Source organism: Lissotriton helveticus, chromosome 1_1, assembly GCF_964261635.1.
Source record: "Lissotriton helveticus chromosome 1_1, aLisHel1.1, whole genome shotgun sequence".
In the NCBI taxonomy this organism is placed as follows: Eukaryota; Metazoa; Chordata; class Amphibia; order Caudata; family Salamandridae; genus Lissotriton; species Lissotriton helveticus.
In genome coordinates this window covers 843958373-843973149 of record NC_136057.1, presented here as the reverse complement: position 1 = coordinate 843973149, position 14777 = coordinate 843958373, and the positions used below count along the sequence as shown (strand labels likewise).

Genomic DNA, 14777 nt, shown 5'->3' with positions numbered 1-14777 from the left:
GGTGTACATGGCTGTTTTTCGTCTCTGAATAGCCTCATCATGGCTGGACCAACATCCACCGCCTTTCACACAATGGAGGGCAGATTACTCGCGACATGTAACGTGGAGGTGGCCATTTATAAAGACAAGGGGATTAATAAAAGGAAAAGAGGCATGTTGATATGGGGACCACTACTGCAGTGGATACAAGACCACACTTAGGGACGGAGACTACTCAGTGGGTTATTAGATGCTCGTTGGACACGTGAGTGAGAATAAGCGTAGATAATTATGTATTTACTTGTTTATTTTGTGTTCTTGTATGCTTTCTGGGTTCTTTTTTTATTTTTTGTCCCCTTTGCGTTGGCTTATATGCAAAATAATATCTGAAAGAATGTATGTAATAATTTGGCGTTTAAAGTTTGATATGAATCAAGACCTTGGTCTTCTGGGGGGTGGGGGAATTGTGTATATTAGGGGAAAAAAACTTTGAATTAAAATGGTTAAAAAAAAGTGCAAAAGTAAGACGATAAGTAGGTCAGCTGCATTGAGAAACCACAGGAGCTGGTTTCCATTCTGAGCGAGAAGGCAGAAAAAAGAGATGCGTAAGAGGTTGGAGAAAAGAAAAATCGGAACGGAGGGTCTCTTTCATGATACGAGAACGGCAAGAATCAAGTGGACAGTCAGTTATTATAGTAGAGGTAAGAGATTTTCAGAAAGTCATGTCTGCATAGTCAGAGTGGCCTGGATGAGTTGCATAGCAGTCAAAAATATAGCATGCCAGGTCCTCTTAAGGTCGTAGGAGAAAAAGGAATCCACACCATGGTGAGCAACCAAATGCTTGCATCACGAACAGTCCCCAAAAAATGTAATGACAACATGAGCAATAACTTTGCCAATCGGAGTAGAAAATGTTGGCAGTTCTAAGAGTACTGCAAGTAAGGCTTGCCATTAAAGAAACGAATAATAGAAACGAATAAAAGTATTAGGTAACAAAAAGTAGTATTTCAGTTAAAGAAAATAGTCAGATGGAACAAAAAAAAGTTACTGGAATGTTGACAAGTGATTCTCCCAGTAAGCTTATTGAGTGAACACAGGTGAAGACTTTTAAGGGACAACTGATGTGGGGCTGGATGTAACAGTGCTAGTGGTGAAGGGAATTAACTTCCCTGGGAGACTAACCTTGGGTTGAATAGGAGTAGTTCAACAGGACTATAGATGACATGGGGCATAGAAAGACAGGTTCCTGTGCAAAGGTACAGCAAGCCCTGCCGAATGGCTCGAGCTACAGGAGACAAATGGTTGCAGCAATATAGGAAACAGTGTTAAACAAAAATCCCACAATAAACGAAATGACTGTAAACCAGATTTATAATTCAGAAGAAAATGTACAAACCTGCTCACAACTTCGTCATCTGTCCTGGAACCATCTCTGCTCTTTCCCATGTCATCTTCTACAGTGCCATCCACATCCGGCTCATCTTCAGCTCGAACAGAAGCTACAATTAACAAATACAATAAAAATCTATAACCCCCATAAGGATTCAGGATACTTTGTAGACTAGAATAAGCACCAGCCATATAAAATAGTAAATTATAAAAATATAAGGCACTAAAACTACAGCCAGAAAGCTTTTTTTTTTTTTTAGATCAAGCCTAGAAAGTGCATGCGTGGTCTGCAAGACATTCTGTATTCAGTCTATGGACTTTAAACACGCCCGTGCTTCTGGTTGGTTGGCCTGCCTTTCGAAATTCCTTTGCTCTGGTTGGCGAGTAGACTACATCTGTCCCGCCTTTGGGTGCTTGGCTCCCTCCAAACGGAACTCACGGAATTGTTCCTTTTTGTCGGCTATCTCTGTCCATTTGTTGCCTCCTTGCTCACAACCCCTCCCTTCTGTCATTGCAGTGCTCCATGGAGATTGCTTTTTTCCATGAAACTGCAGCCACAGTAAAAGTTATTAGACTGCTCCCTTTCCTTAAAAAAAAAATATACATGGACAATGAACTTACATGTATGATTGACAAGTCTGTTATAACTGTGTTCTCTCTCTCTCTCTCTCTCAGAAAGTCAGACTTCCTCGTATGACAGTCTCATTCTAGGTCCTCTAGGCAGTGCTGCAGCTGGGTTTCTGTTCCCAGTGGTAATTCCTCATTCTTAGTCCTCTAGGCATGCTGTAGCTGTGTCTCTGGTAACAGTGGTAATTCCTCATTCTAAGTTCAAGACTGTGCTGCTTCTCTGGTCTCATATGTAATTCCCCCCATTATAAGCCCTCTACACAGTGCTACCTACTAGCTGTTTCTCTGGTCCCATTGGTTAATTCTTCCTTTCAGGTCCTGCAGACAGTGCGGCTAGCTGCTTCTATTGTCCTATTGGTAACTCCAAGCAATGCTGAAGCTGTATGTTCCCAGTAGCAACTCCTCAAGACCATGCTGCTAGCTGCTTCTCTTGTCAGTGGTAGGTCCCCATTCTTAGTCTTCTAGGCAGAGCTGCAGCTGTTCCCAGTGGTAAATCGACATTCTTAGGCCTCTAGACCATGCTGCAGCTGCTTCTCTGATCTCAGGGTCAACTCCACATTCTTAGTCCTCTAGGTAGTGCCTCTACCTGCTTCTCTGGTCCCATCGGTAATTTACCATTCTAAGTTCACTATACAGTACTACTCGCTGCTTCTGTGGTCCTATCAATAATTCCTCATTCTAAGCCCTCTAGGAAGCACTGCAGCTGCTTCTCTGGTCCCAGTGGTAATTCTTAATTCTAAGTCCTCAAGGAAGTGATGGTACCCCTATCCTGTCGATAATTCTTCATTGTAAATTCACTACAGTGCTGCAGCTGCTTCTCTGGTCCCAGTGCAATTCCTCATCCTTAGACCTCTAGGCACTGCTGCTAGTTGCTTCTCTGTTCCTGTCAGAAATTCATCATTCTAAGTCCTCTAGGAAGTGCTGCAGCTGTGTGTTCCCAGTGGTAGTTTCTCATTCCAAGTCCTCCAGACAGTAACACAGCTCCTTATTTATTTATTTATTTGCGAGTTTATACCGCGCTGGACTCGACTCCCGAAGGAGTATCTTCGCGCCTTTGGCTGCTACCACATAAGAGGGGAGGGACCATACAGAGGTTTTTCAGATATTTATTTTTAAAATAGGAAAGTTTTACGCTGTTTCCTGAAGGGAAGGTGCTCTCTGCATTGTCGGAGAGATTTGGGGAGGCTATTCCATAAGGATGGTCCTGCTACCGATAAAGCTCTAGTGCCATGTCTGGCTTTCTTAGCCCTAGGTATACATAGCAGGCTTTGCTCGCTTTATTCTGAGAGACTGTTCCCAGTGGTAATTCCCCATTCTTAGCCCTCTTGGCAATGCTGCATCTGATCCCAGTGATAAATCCCCATTCTTAGGCCTCTAGGCAGTGCTACAGTTGCTTCGCTAGTCCCAGTAGAAATTCTCCCTTCTTAGTCCCCCAGCCAGTGCTGCAGTTGTGCCCCTGTTCCCAGTGGTAATTCCCCATTCTTGGTCTTCTAGGCAGTGCTGCAACTCCTTCTCTGGTCACACTTTTTTCCTAATTCTTAGTCCTCTAGGTACAGTTGCAGCTGCTGCTCTGATCCAGTCGATAACTCCTGCATTCTGAGTCCTCTAGACAGTGCTGCTACCTGCTTCTCTGGTCCCAATTGTAACTCCTCATTTTAAGTCCTCTAACAAATGCTGTAGCTGGGTTGGTTCCCAGTGGTAATAACTCATTACTCCTCTAAACACTGCTGCTTGCCACTTATTTTCCTGGTTGTGACAGTAACCACCCCCATTTCAAGTCCTCTAGGCAGTGCTGCAGCATGGTCTGTTTATACATAAACTACACTCCAAATCAAAACACATAGGTAAAAGACAGTCATGAACACCAGCAATAGCTCTAACACTCAAAGGCGAGACTGATTACATTGCAAATGCTTGTTCATAGCCAACTACATTTCAGATGCATGGATTAACATGAATTAGATAGCTGAATGACAAACCACTACTGTGCAAAGTGCAGGTGACCAGCAACAAGCAAGTCAATATCTGGTTTAAATATCTTCAACTCATTCTACAGCATAGCGACAAAATGCCTCTGAAAAAAGTTTATTTGCTATGTTTTGTGAGGGTGGGGAACAAGACTTCAAAAACTCAAAAGAACCAATTAATTGATGCCATCTTCGTTAAGGCAAAACTTCTATAACCGAGCAGAAAAACTGCATGGGAAGACTGCTGAAGCCGCCACATGATTCAAGATGAAGGCCTCTTTCATATTGTTTGGTTATTACGTTTGTTGTTGCCACATAACTTGGGACCAAGGTCACCTCTCCTCAATTAAGTGCATTCTTAAGGGTCTAAACACTGCTCTCCATGTAGCAGAGTTTTGATATTTAATCATTCGACAGCTCTAGATTTCAGCACTATCAAAATTAGGAGACGACTGCAAGAGTTTAAAAGAGACGCAAATCACCGGGTGATCAAGGACCTAGACTTTAAAACTAACACATCTCCAGTCTAGGATATAAACACAGCCATAAGCGGTTGAGGAAACTTCTGAAAACTGAACTGGTCAGATTGGTCTTTAACTGAACTTAACTCATGACAGCAGTCGCAACTGAAGAATTTGCTACATGGCTAGGTACTTATTCAACTGCACTCAAAACTCCACCAGCTGCCGCTTTTCACTCTGTTCAGTGCTCCGATATCAGGGAAAGGAGACCCTGCTTTACAAAACTATATAGTAACAATCGATTATACAGTACTTATCATTTTCCACTCTTTCGAAGTCCCACGCAATTTGTTGATGCCCCTAAATGAAGGGGACATCTACAGAATGTGTGATAACTAGAAAGACGCTAAGAACGGTTTACTAGGTACAACGGTTTGACATGTGGAAGAACCACATCAAAATCCTTCAGTATTTTCAACTTAAACTGGAGAAGTCCAAGCCATTTACAGATATATAAATTCGATGTTTTGGAGTGTAAACGCTTCCATATACAATTTAGCTCTGAATACTCACCATTTAGGTCTTCATAGATCGAGGCACCCTTCAATATTTTGATACTTCGGTTCAGCTCGGATTGCAGTTTAGGTGCAAATCACTGCGCTAGATGCATACGAGAGGACTGGCTTAAGATCACTGCCTTCAGCAGCACAATATTATGGAATGGGGTATATTGAATCAGAGTAAAAACAATGCCAGCAAACTGGTGAAAGCCCTTGTTCATCTGCAGTAATGCAGACGCTCATGTAACACTTTAGGATTGTTCTAACCCCGTCTAATCCTGCTAAGGAACACAAGCAATATGGACGCAAAACATAAGAGACTATGATGTAACTACCTGTCCCCTTGTAAGGAGGTGCTTTTAAGTACAGACCATAAGTGGCGGTCCTTCAAGCCAATTGGCCAGTTCTAGCTCGGGGGTCTCTTTTACAAAGGGAAACATCGACTACCTACTGTCCGCTTTACGTGCTTTATCGCATGCACCCGGAACACGCCACATGCTCGTAAAATGCTACCCAGAAAGTCGTTTGATAAGGGAAAATTGCCCTTGTCCCAAATGTCACTCCCAGCACTTTCCAAAATCAGGATTTGCACAGTCGTACGATCCTTACAACAGATTCACTGTTTATTGCGAAAACGTAATTAAGAACATTTTATAAAACTTGATTTAGAACAATACGTTCTCGCGTGGCAGTCACCGATAAAAACAAAAAGAGGGGCGATAAAGCCAATTCGAGAACTTAAACACCCATTCATCAGGCAAAGAGACACTTCCTTAACCGACGAGAGCACACAGAACATTCCAGAACGCGGCGCTAAGGCTGGCTCTCGCATCACCAACTATTAAAACGATAGAGGAACGAGCCTCCCTAGGTGACAGACGGACTTCAATTATCGGCCACCATAAGAGCCTGTGTACTTCTCAATGCTTAAATCGGAATACAGTGCAAGCTTCTGTCCTGGCACGCGCGCACTCACTCACCAAATGCCAAGATCGCGCAGCAGAACGCAAAAGCCCACGCCTTCCTCATGGTTGTACGGCTGCAGGCGACAAGCCTGATCCACCTCCGGTCCCCAAAACCTCGGTGTCTTGACTCAGAAGAACCTCGCAACCTCCTTCCGTTTCTTTTAATATAGAATCGAGGCGGGAGGGGCAAGGACAACACTAACCAACCAATGAGTTCCCACCACGCAACTTGACCGACGAATCCAATGCCTCCTCGCCTATGTGTCTTTGCAGACGTGAGCCAATAGTAAGCGTCCGTGTACTGCTTCCTGGGCTGAGAGCGTGGCTACTCCTGATTGGCTGGGTTATGACACTGACAGCTCTCCAGTATGACTTTTATAAGGACGCGGCGGAAAGGGTAGATTTCTAGTAAAACTCTATTTCGTGGCGTTTAATGGGATCCGAGCTGTACTTCTGTGCTGAAAAACACACTTATCGCATGAAAATCGCTTACTTTTACTTCCGGGGTAAGAGGAATGTTTACCTTGGTTACAGAGGTGGAAATGAAGGCACAAGAACAGGGTATAACGAGCAAGTGCGCAACTTGCTTGTATTGTAAACATAGAAAACGGACGTGAATACCAGACATGATATTAAACTCACGATTGCTTTTGTAATTTTGGAAAGAAGGGGCAACCTGTTAATTGTCAGTAAACCCCAAATGCACAGCTATACATTCTTATTTATCATTATAATTTTGTTATAGTCTCCAAGAAAAGTAAACAAAGTCTTTTATTTATTTCTAAACGTATAGATATAGTTTGTTTCGATGACTGGCATTTCATAGTATGAAATATACCTACAGTTACAATCATTTTGACGAGCTGTGCAATATATTCTTTGGGTCCTCCTTGTAAGCCGATTGATTTGGAAAGCGTACACTTATGGTTCATGCCCAAGAACAGCGTCCTTCTTTTGTGTGCATGCCAGACAGTTGTAGTGTTTCCAAGGCGACCAGACGCTCCTACTGGCAGCTTGACTTTGGTCCCTAGGCTCAAAGGAAATATAGCCCGTGCTGCATGCTAACAGATGAGCCTCACTGTGTCTTTGGGCACACTGGCAACGCCCCCTCACTCCCTGAGCACCGTGTCACTGTAAGTATCGTTGGCCTGCATGTGGGAAGCTAAACGCGATTTAATTATGATTTAATTATGCTTTATGATGATAAGCACCAGGCTAGGAGGAGCTTTCAGCGTGTCAGAGTTATTCCGCCAACTAAACGTTAATATATGTCAGTTTCATATGCACTGGAAGGCTTTCTCATACTTTTCGTTGATGTGATCCCATTTTCCACTATTAATTAACGTTTAATCTGCACAAACATAAAGGCAATTTGCAATATTATCCTCATATATTTTTTCGTGCTAGAGATATGTTCATGTAAAGACGACATGTGGAGGCAGGTAATGTCGAAATAACTTTATTCTAGTAACTAGTACACAACTAGGAAAAAGCGCCGAATAAACAGCTTCCTCTTTCCTTGCTCCAACAACTTTCCGCCTGTGTCTTTTCTTCACATCCCAGAAGCTAATGACGAAGGCAAGGCACACAATACCATTCTACATTCTAACATTCTACCCATGCCGATACCACATATCTTCACAAAAGAAAGGAACAAAAGTAAATAGAAATATGTATGTATTGCACCTAATCTATATGTAACACGATGTAGAACAACTTCTAAACCATTACAGTATATTATAAAATAAAAAAATCACAGTTAAGAAGAACCAGAATCACAAATTTGCTAGCATTCGTGACAAGAATTTGCAATTCTATTAAGGACACGGAGGCGAGGATTATGCTTCTCAATCTTTATTGAAGCTCACAGCAGCCAATGAAAATGCTTGCTTTTCATTCTTAAACGTTAAACAACTACACATCCCATCATGAATAGCACATAGGCACGCCCCCTTAGTCCATAAGAGGCCTCTGCCTGCCGCCATCTTCCTCTTTCTTTAAGGCGAACAGCTCCAACAACAACTTGGATAACTTGGTAACTCCTCTAACGTGGAAGAACATAAACTTTTCAGGCGTAATATCCTGGCAGTCTTCGACGTTCAGTCGTTTTTCTTATCTGAACCTGCAATAAAGGATATGAGACCGTAACCACCATAACCACTGGGTGGGCAAGCATTTATACATAACATGCCGGGTGGGATAATCCTCGCCTCCGTGTCCTTAATAGAATTGCAAATTCTTGTCGCGAATGCTAGCAAATTTGTGATTCTATTGCAGGACCGGAGGCTTCAGATTATGCTTGTTTAACGCTTATTAAAAACAACAGAGGTCATATCCCCCACCGGCTTATAATAATACGTTTTGAAGGTCGATTCTGACGACCAATCTGCGCTACGCATGATATCTTGTATACTGGAACCTAACATAAATGACTTTGGCGCCATGGCTCCTCTGACTGAATGAGCACCAAAAATGGTGACGTCAACACCAGCTTCTTTCATGACATAACAAAGCCACCTGGCAATGGTGGCAGCTGCCACCACTTTAAAAGGTTTTTGTATGGCAATCAATAATTGAGAACAGCCCTGCGGTCTATTAGCCGCTGAACATTCCTCATAAGTTTTCAAACATTTAACAACACATAACTTGTCATTCTCTTGAAAAGCATTATATGAAATATGACGAGATAATGTCTTGGTGCGTCCTGAAATAGAAAAAGAAACTCCTTCCGGAGTAAATACTCTACCTGTAACCTCCAGCGCCCGCACGTCCGACGACCTCCTGCATGCCGAGAGGCAGAGTAACATGGCTAACTTAGCTGACAACTGCTTTCTGGATAAAAGGGAGTTTACCGGCCATCTGTTAAATAAATCTAATACCAAAGACACATCCCACAACCCCGTGTATTTGGGCTTTGGTGGGTTAGTCACCCTAATTCCTTTAAGTAATTTGCACACCACTGGGTGCATGCCTATTGGTTTACCATCCAGCTGAGCGTGGCCTGCTGATATGGCTGACCTAATTTTTTTTTTTTTTTAATATATTTTTTATTTTAACAGTAAGACAAGAGTAGGCAATACAAACATCAGGTGTTTCGCAGTGAAATACAGAATATGGGCCAGGCGGGGGAAATATACAAACAATAATCACTGTAGGAAGTAAAAGGCCCATCACGGGTACACATAACGGAAAAAGGAAATAAGCAATCTATGAATCAATCAAAGCAATCCCACCCGCGCGACCTCGTCCACAATGTTACAGGATAATTAAGCCAGCGAAGACACCCGGGCAATAAAGGACTTGTGAAAGATAAACAGCCCATCTCTCGTAGAAGGAAAAGGAAAGACAAAAGGGGCCATAGAACAAAAGAAAGGCAAAATAAAAAAACCCACCCCTAACCCCCCACCCTGCACCCCTGCAATGGCTACGGCCTAACCCCACTAGCAGCATGCCTGTCGCCCAAGAACTACCCTAAAGGAAGGAAAAAGAGAAAGCGGAGGAGGAGAAAGCAAACACACTCCCGGTCTCCCATACGCCCCACCAACAGCGACCACCCGGAGACATGGTAAAATCAATATTCAGCAAGTATACAAACCAGTCAGGGGAGGATAAACAACAACCACCCAATTCCCATCACAATATAGGCACAACCCCGGCATTGCGAAAAGCTATTATATCGGATCCCAGCGATAAAGTTCAGCCCTGGCCAGTACGGTCCGTCTTTGCCACTCGAGCCGCCATTTTGATGGAAAAGACAAAGCGTCCATAAAAGTTCTTTTCAGCACAGGAGGATCGAAGACAGGATAAAAGTTCACGGCTCGAACGAAGAAAGGTGTCCAAGAACAGCGAGTATCCAAAACCATCACCAAGGCACTCGTAGCCACATGGTAGACCGTCTGCAGATGTGTTAGGTGGCAGCAGGGTCAGGCAAAAGACACTAGCGAGAAGCACGGGCTGGCTTGCCGCTAATAGGGGACCGTCAAGGTTCTTGAATTCCGGGTTATGCACGGGGACCTCGACCTCTGATATGCAATGCACCGCTGGTACCATCTCTAGCTGGAAACTAAACGAGGTGTCGTCCTCAGGTTTCAGGATACCACCATCAGTGTCCGGAACACAGTGACTGTGTGCGAATGGAGCACCCCAACGGCGGCCACAACGGCCTGTAGCGACGGCGTGCCCTCCGTCCGCTCCATCCCCTCTCAATAGGCGACAGAGCCAGACTTGAACCCCGGAGGCCGGCTGCTCCGGAGTCGCAGGCCACGCAAATCTGATAACAAATATGCCGCTCGCGCTAGGAGTTTGGACTGCTGCCTGCTTTTCCTGTCCCAGGAGCGTTTTGGGTGCGGACATACCTTGGGGATTGCTGTTGTTTGGACCGGCCGCAGCGGAGGTGAGAGGCGGAGGCGAGCGGGACTGCGAGGACCAGCAGTCCATCTGGCAGCGCCAGCTGGTTCCTCTTCCCGCCGCGCCTCGCGCCCCCTCCCAGTGCCACGCCCCCCTGCCTGATAGAGTATTTTACTCCTCGCGGCCCCCGCTCCGCGGGTGCCGCTCGCGCTAGGAGTTTGGACTGCTGCCTGCTTTTCCTGTCCCAGGAGCGTTTTGGGTGCGGACATACCTTGGGGATTGCTGTTGTTTGGACCGGCCGCAGCGGAGGTGAGAGGCGGAGGCGAGCGGGACTGCGAGGACCAGCAGTCCATCTGGCAGCGCCAGCTGGTTCCTCTTCCCGCCGCGCCTCGCGCCCCCTCCCAGTGCCACGCCCCCCTGCCTGATAGAGTATTTTACTCCTCGCGGCCCCCGCTCCGCGGGTGCCGCTCGCGCTAGGAGTTTGGACTGCTGCCTGCTTTTCCTGTCCCAGGAGCGTTTTGGGTGCGGACATACCTTGGGGATTGCTGTTGTTTGGACCGGCCGCAGCGGAGGTGAGAGGCGGAGGCGAGCGGGACTGCGAGGACCAGCAGTCCATCTGGCAGCGCCAGCTGGTTCCTCTTCCCGCCGCGCCTCGCGCCCCCTCCCAGTGACACGCCCCCTTGTCATACATAGGAGAACCTCCTCACGCGCGCAGCGGGACGCGCGCGGGGCGGTTACCGGGGCGAAGACCGGGCAAAGAGCGGGCCGTTTTAGGCCGTTAGAGGCCGGAAGAGACCGGACCGGGCCACCCCTCTAACGCCCCCGCTAATTTGCTCCCCATTTACTTCATTATGGCATCCAGAGCTCTAAGGAGTAAGTCGGTACAACATGGCACAAGCACTTTGGAAAAAATTTTCCCCAAGGCGACCTCCCAAATCAGCAAGTGTCACTTATCCACGGACTCGCACCTCGAGATGGGTCCCGAAAGTGTGTTCTTGGACCTTGAGGAATCAGCCTCAAATGATGCTAGCACACCCATCACTACGGACGCTACCCACATGTCTCTGCTGGACAGCATCGACCAGACTATCGAGTCGGTACTCCGGCAGCTAAGAACTCCGGTTACGCAGAGGGATCGAGATTCCCCACGGCCAGCAGGGATTTCCGACCACTCTGCTGCTCTGGATAGTATGGGTTTAAACACGCTGGAAGCGGTTCAAGTGGTCTTGACAACAGTCCCTGTTGACAGCGGGGTGACCCAGCCCTTAAAAAGGAAAAGGCCTGTCGAATCAAAGAGGGCAAAAAGGGCAAAATTTGTTGCATCTGAATCAACACTCGAAGACAGCACAGACATTTCGGTCTCCCCTGAGCTCATTTTACCTGGGTCTGGGTCTGGGTCGGATCTTGGGGCCTCGCCAGCTCCTGTGTTATCACCAGTGGTGGCGGGCCCATTTATCTTTGGTGGGCTATCATCTAATAGTTCAGATGCAGTAATAAATTCCCTCACAGCCACTATCAAGAACCTGTTAACCCCCATCTTAGCTAGACTAGAGGCCATAGAGAATTTACTTCAGTCCCGGGGAAATATTCCTATTAGGAGTAGCCCTGGCGTAGCTTCAAATGTCCCTGTAGCCACCGGGAAACCATCTGGGGACAGTCTACCTCCTTCTACATCACTACAGGCCTCAAGCAGGGCATTGCTTAGAGCAAATGGTGTGTCTACTTCCCAGACGCGCACTTTGCTACCTTCAGTGCCTGGGCCCCCTGTTACGGCACCCAGGAGATCTAAGCCACCCCCTGTGCCGCAGACAAGGGCGACAGTGGGTCCTACAAACGCCCGAAGTGATGGTTGTGTCCCTCCCCTAGATAGACGCAGGGAGGTCAATCTGCCCCCAGAGGCTGTCCCATATACGGCAATCATGGTGGGAGTTCCTGAGCTAGCTGGTGGTGTTAGGGAGTCCCAAGACTCCCTACGTAATAAGGTTATAAGCTGGCTCAGTATTAATAGACCGTTGCCCCCAAATTTGAAGGGTGAGGTTCTGATGGTAAGGAGGATCCCGTGGATTGGCCCTACCAAAAAGAACAGGTCAGGGGACTGTATCGTCTTAAGTTTCAGGAGCCCGCATGTTGCTAATTACATCTGCAACTGGCTTGTAAGGCCTGATAAGTCCACAATAGAACTTGTACCCCTTTCTTATTTCTATCCTAGTGGTAGCAATACGGTGGGAGGGAGTGAGAAGGGATGGACCAGGGTGGGCTTTGCTGTAGATGGTTCCCGTTACAGACCAAGGCCCTCCTTGCCAACTGCACAGGTAAACTTCACCCATCACAACAGGTTTTCCTGTCTGGACCAGGTTGATTGACCACAAATTAGGCCAATCTTGTCTGGACATGAAAATGGGGTGGATGAGGCGCAAAGCCATGTGGGTTTGGGTGTGATCCTCATGCCGGAACTAACCCGGCTCCAGGATGCGAATGAGCGAGGGGCTGATACGATTGATAATTCGTGCCAACCGAGTCCCCCACTTAACACCGGGCTAGCCCACATTCCCCAAGCAGGGGCAGCAGAGCTGGATGGCTGCGCCGCTACTGCTGTCGGCGGAACCGGCGCCTTTGACGTCGGTTCACCCAAGGCTATCCTGCAACCTCATGCTGGAGCTAAGGGCAGCCTGCCACTTGACCCAGGATTGAGAATCCTCTCCTGGAATGTGGCAGGAATAGCGAACAAGGAGGGCTCTCCTGAATGGGACTCCCTGGTGGGTGGATGTGACATTGTTCTCCTTCAGGAGACCTGGGCGAGGGTCGCTCAGATTAGGAGAGGGTTTGAAGTATTTGAAATCCCTGCCACATGGGCTGGGAGGGGGAGGCCATCTGGTGGTTTGGCAATCTGGATTGCGAGTCACACTGGGTGTCAGGCGGAGCGGGTACATACGTGTTCGCAGGACATCCAGTGTGTGCGGCTCACTTGGCCTGGTAAAACTCCGTGGGTCATTGTCAATGTCTACTCGCGCCCGGTTGCCTCGTCAAGTGAATCACCTACCTTAAATGATCTGGCTTCCTTCCTGGGCCAACTTCCGGGTGAATACAAGGTGGTACTTGGAGGGGACTTCAATTGCCACTTTGAACCCTTGGAAGGTTTACTCGATGGTGCCCTTACGGCCGAGGACGACCATTGGGGGGTTCCACCCTCTTCTTCCCCTCACCCTAAAGCCTGGTCCCCTCTAGCCTTACAGCTCATGTCCCTTACTTTGAATGGCGCGCTGAGGGCGTGTAACGGTCGTACTCCTTCCGATACCCCCTCGGTGTGTACATTCAACAGGAGGGGCCACGAGTCAAGGCTAGATTATATTATGGTGGATATTTCACTCTGGCCCAAAGTGCGGGACTTTAGGGTTATCAAGAGGACAGACAGCGACCACAACGCTCTCTGCTTAAATATTCTATGCCCTTCGCCCTTGACGGACTCATCCCCAGCTGGCCAAGGGGCTGATATGGGGGATCTGCTCCTGACCACAAATAGGCGCCGAGTTAAGTGGGGGAAGCTTGTAAATTCGGAGGAGTCAATTAAGAAACTATACGAGCTGGCGCTCCCTAGCCTCATGGAGGTTGAGACCCTCCTGAATGAACCAAGAACCGCTGAGTACTCTGAGAAACTGGGAAACATTCACCAGGCTTTAGTGAGGGACTTGGCCGAGGTATTTCATCCGGAGGTCCCAATTCGAAAGAAAAGGACTCCTGTTCCCACTTGGTATACCCCAGACTGCAGGTCAGCAAAATCTGACCTTATTGCAGCCATAAAAGAGGGGTCAGATAAGGCCAAAGTGCGTGACCTGAGGAACCTCCATAAATCAGTGCTGGTGGCTGCAAGGACCGAGTGGGATTGGAAGTACTGGCAGGACCTCTATGATGCCCTCAAATCCAGGGATCCCCGGCAGTTTTGGGCACTTGTAAACAATGGGTCAGGGAATCTTAGTAAAGCGATTGAGCCTAATATAGCCCCTGCGGTATGGGAGTCCCATTTTGGGGCTCTCTACCTAGATACCAGTTCCTGCCCGGCCGTGGAGATGCAACTGGGTACTGAGGAGTCCGGAATGGAATTATCCCTGGGGGAAGTGGAGCTTGCCATAGAACGTCTAGCAGTGGGGAAGGCGCCAGGCCTGGATAGGCTACCCGGGGATCTATTCAGGCATCACCCGGATATCTGGGGTCCATACCTTCTTGTTCTATTTAATGCCATTCTTGGAGGTATGGTGATCCCTGGGTCGTGGTTGGGGGCAGAGATTGTGCCCATCCACAAGAGGGGCTCTACTCTGCTCCCTTCCAATTACAGGCCTATAAGCCTCATAGATGTGCCCCAAAAGATCTTTGCGCGCCTCATCTTGGACCATCTCCTAGACTGGGTCGAGGCCAATGACATCTTGAGCCCTTTACAGGCTGGCTTCAGAAAGAACACGTCGACCATGGATCAAATCTTTCGCCTCC

General features: G+C 47.4%; 1 protein-coding gene and 1 long non-coding RNA gene across 2 annotated transcripts in view; one reads left to right on the top strand and one right to left on the bottom strand.

Annotated features, from left to right (window-relative positions):
• HSP90B1 (heat shock protein 90 beta family member 1) overlaps window positions 1–6168 on the bottom strand; it is a 37620-nt gene extending 31452 nt beyond the window's left edge. Inside the window, exons 1-2 of the mRNA XM_078674901.1 lie at window positions 5964–6168; window positions 1376–1478 (exon numbers count right to left, since the gene is read on the bottom strand). Coding sequence (XP_078531027.1) covers window positions 1376–1478; window positions 5964–6012 — 152 coding nt within the window. The 5' untranslated portion in view covers window positions 6013–6168. The remainder of the gene's footprint in view (window positions 1–1375; window positions 1479–5963) is intronic.
• Window positions 6169–6948: 780 nt separating this feature from the next.
• Window positions 6949–14777, top strand: part of LOC144817931 (uncharacterized) — a 162750-nt gene continuing 154921 nt past the window's right edge. Inside the window, exon 1 of the long non-coding RNA XR_013607002.1 lies at window positions 6949–7081. This is a non-coding gene — a long non-coding RNA (uncharacterized LOC144817931). The remainder of the gene's footprint in view (window positions 7082–14777) is intronic.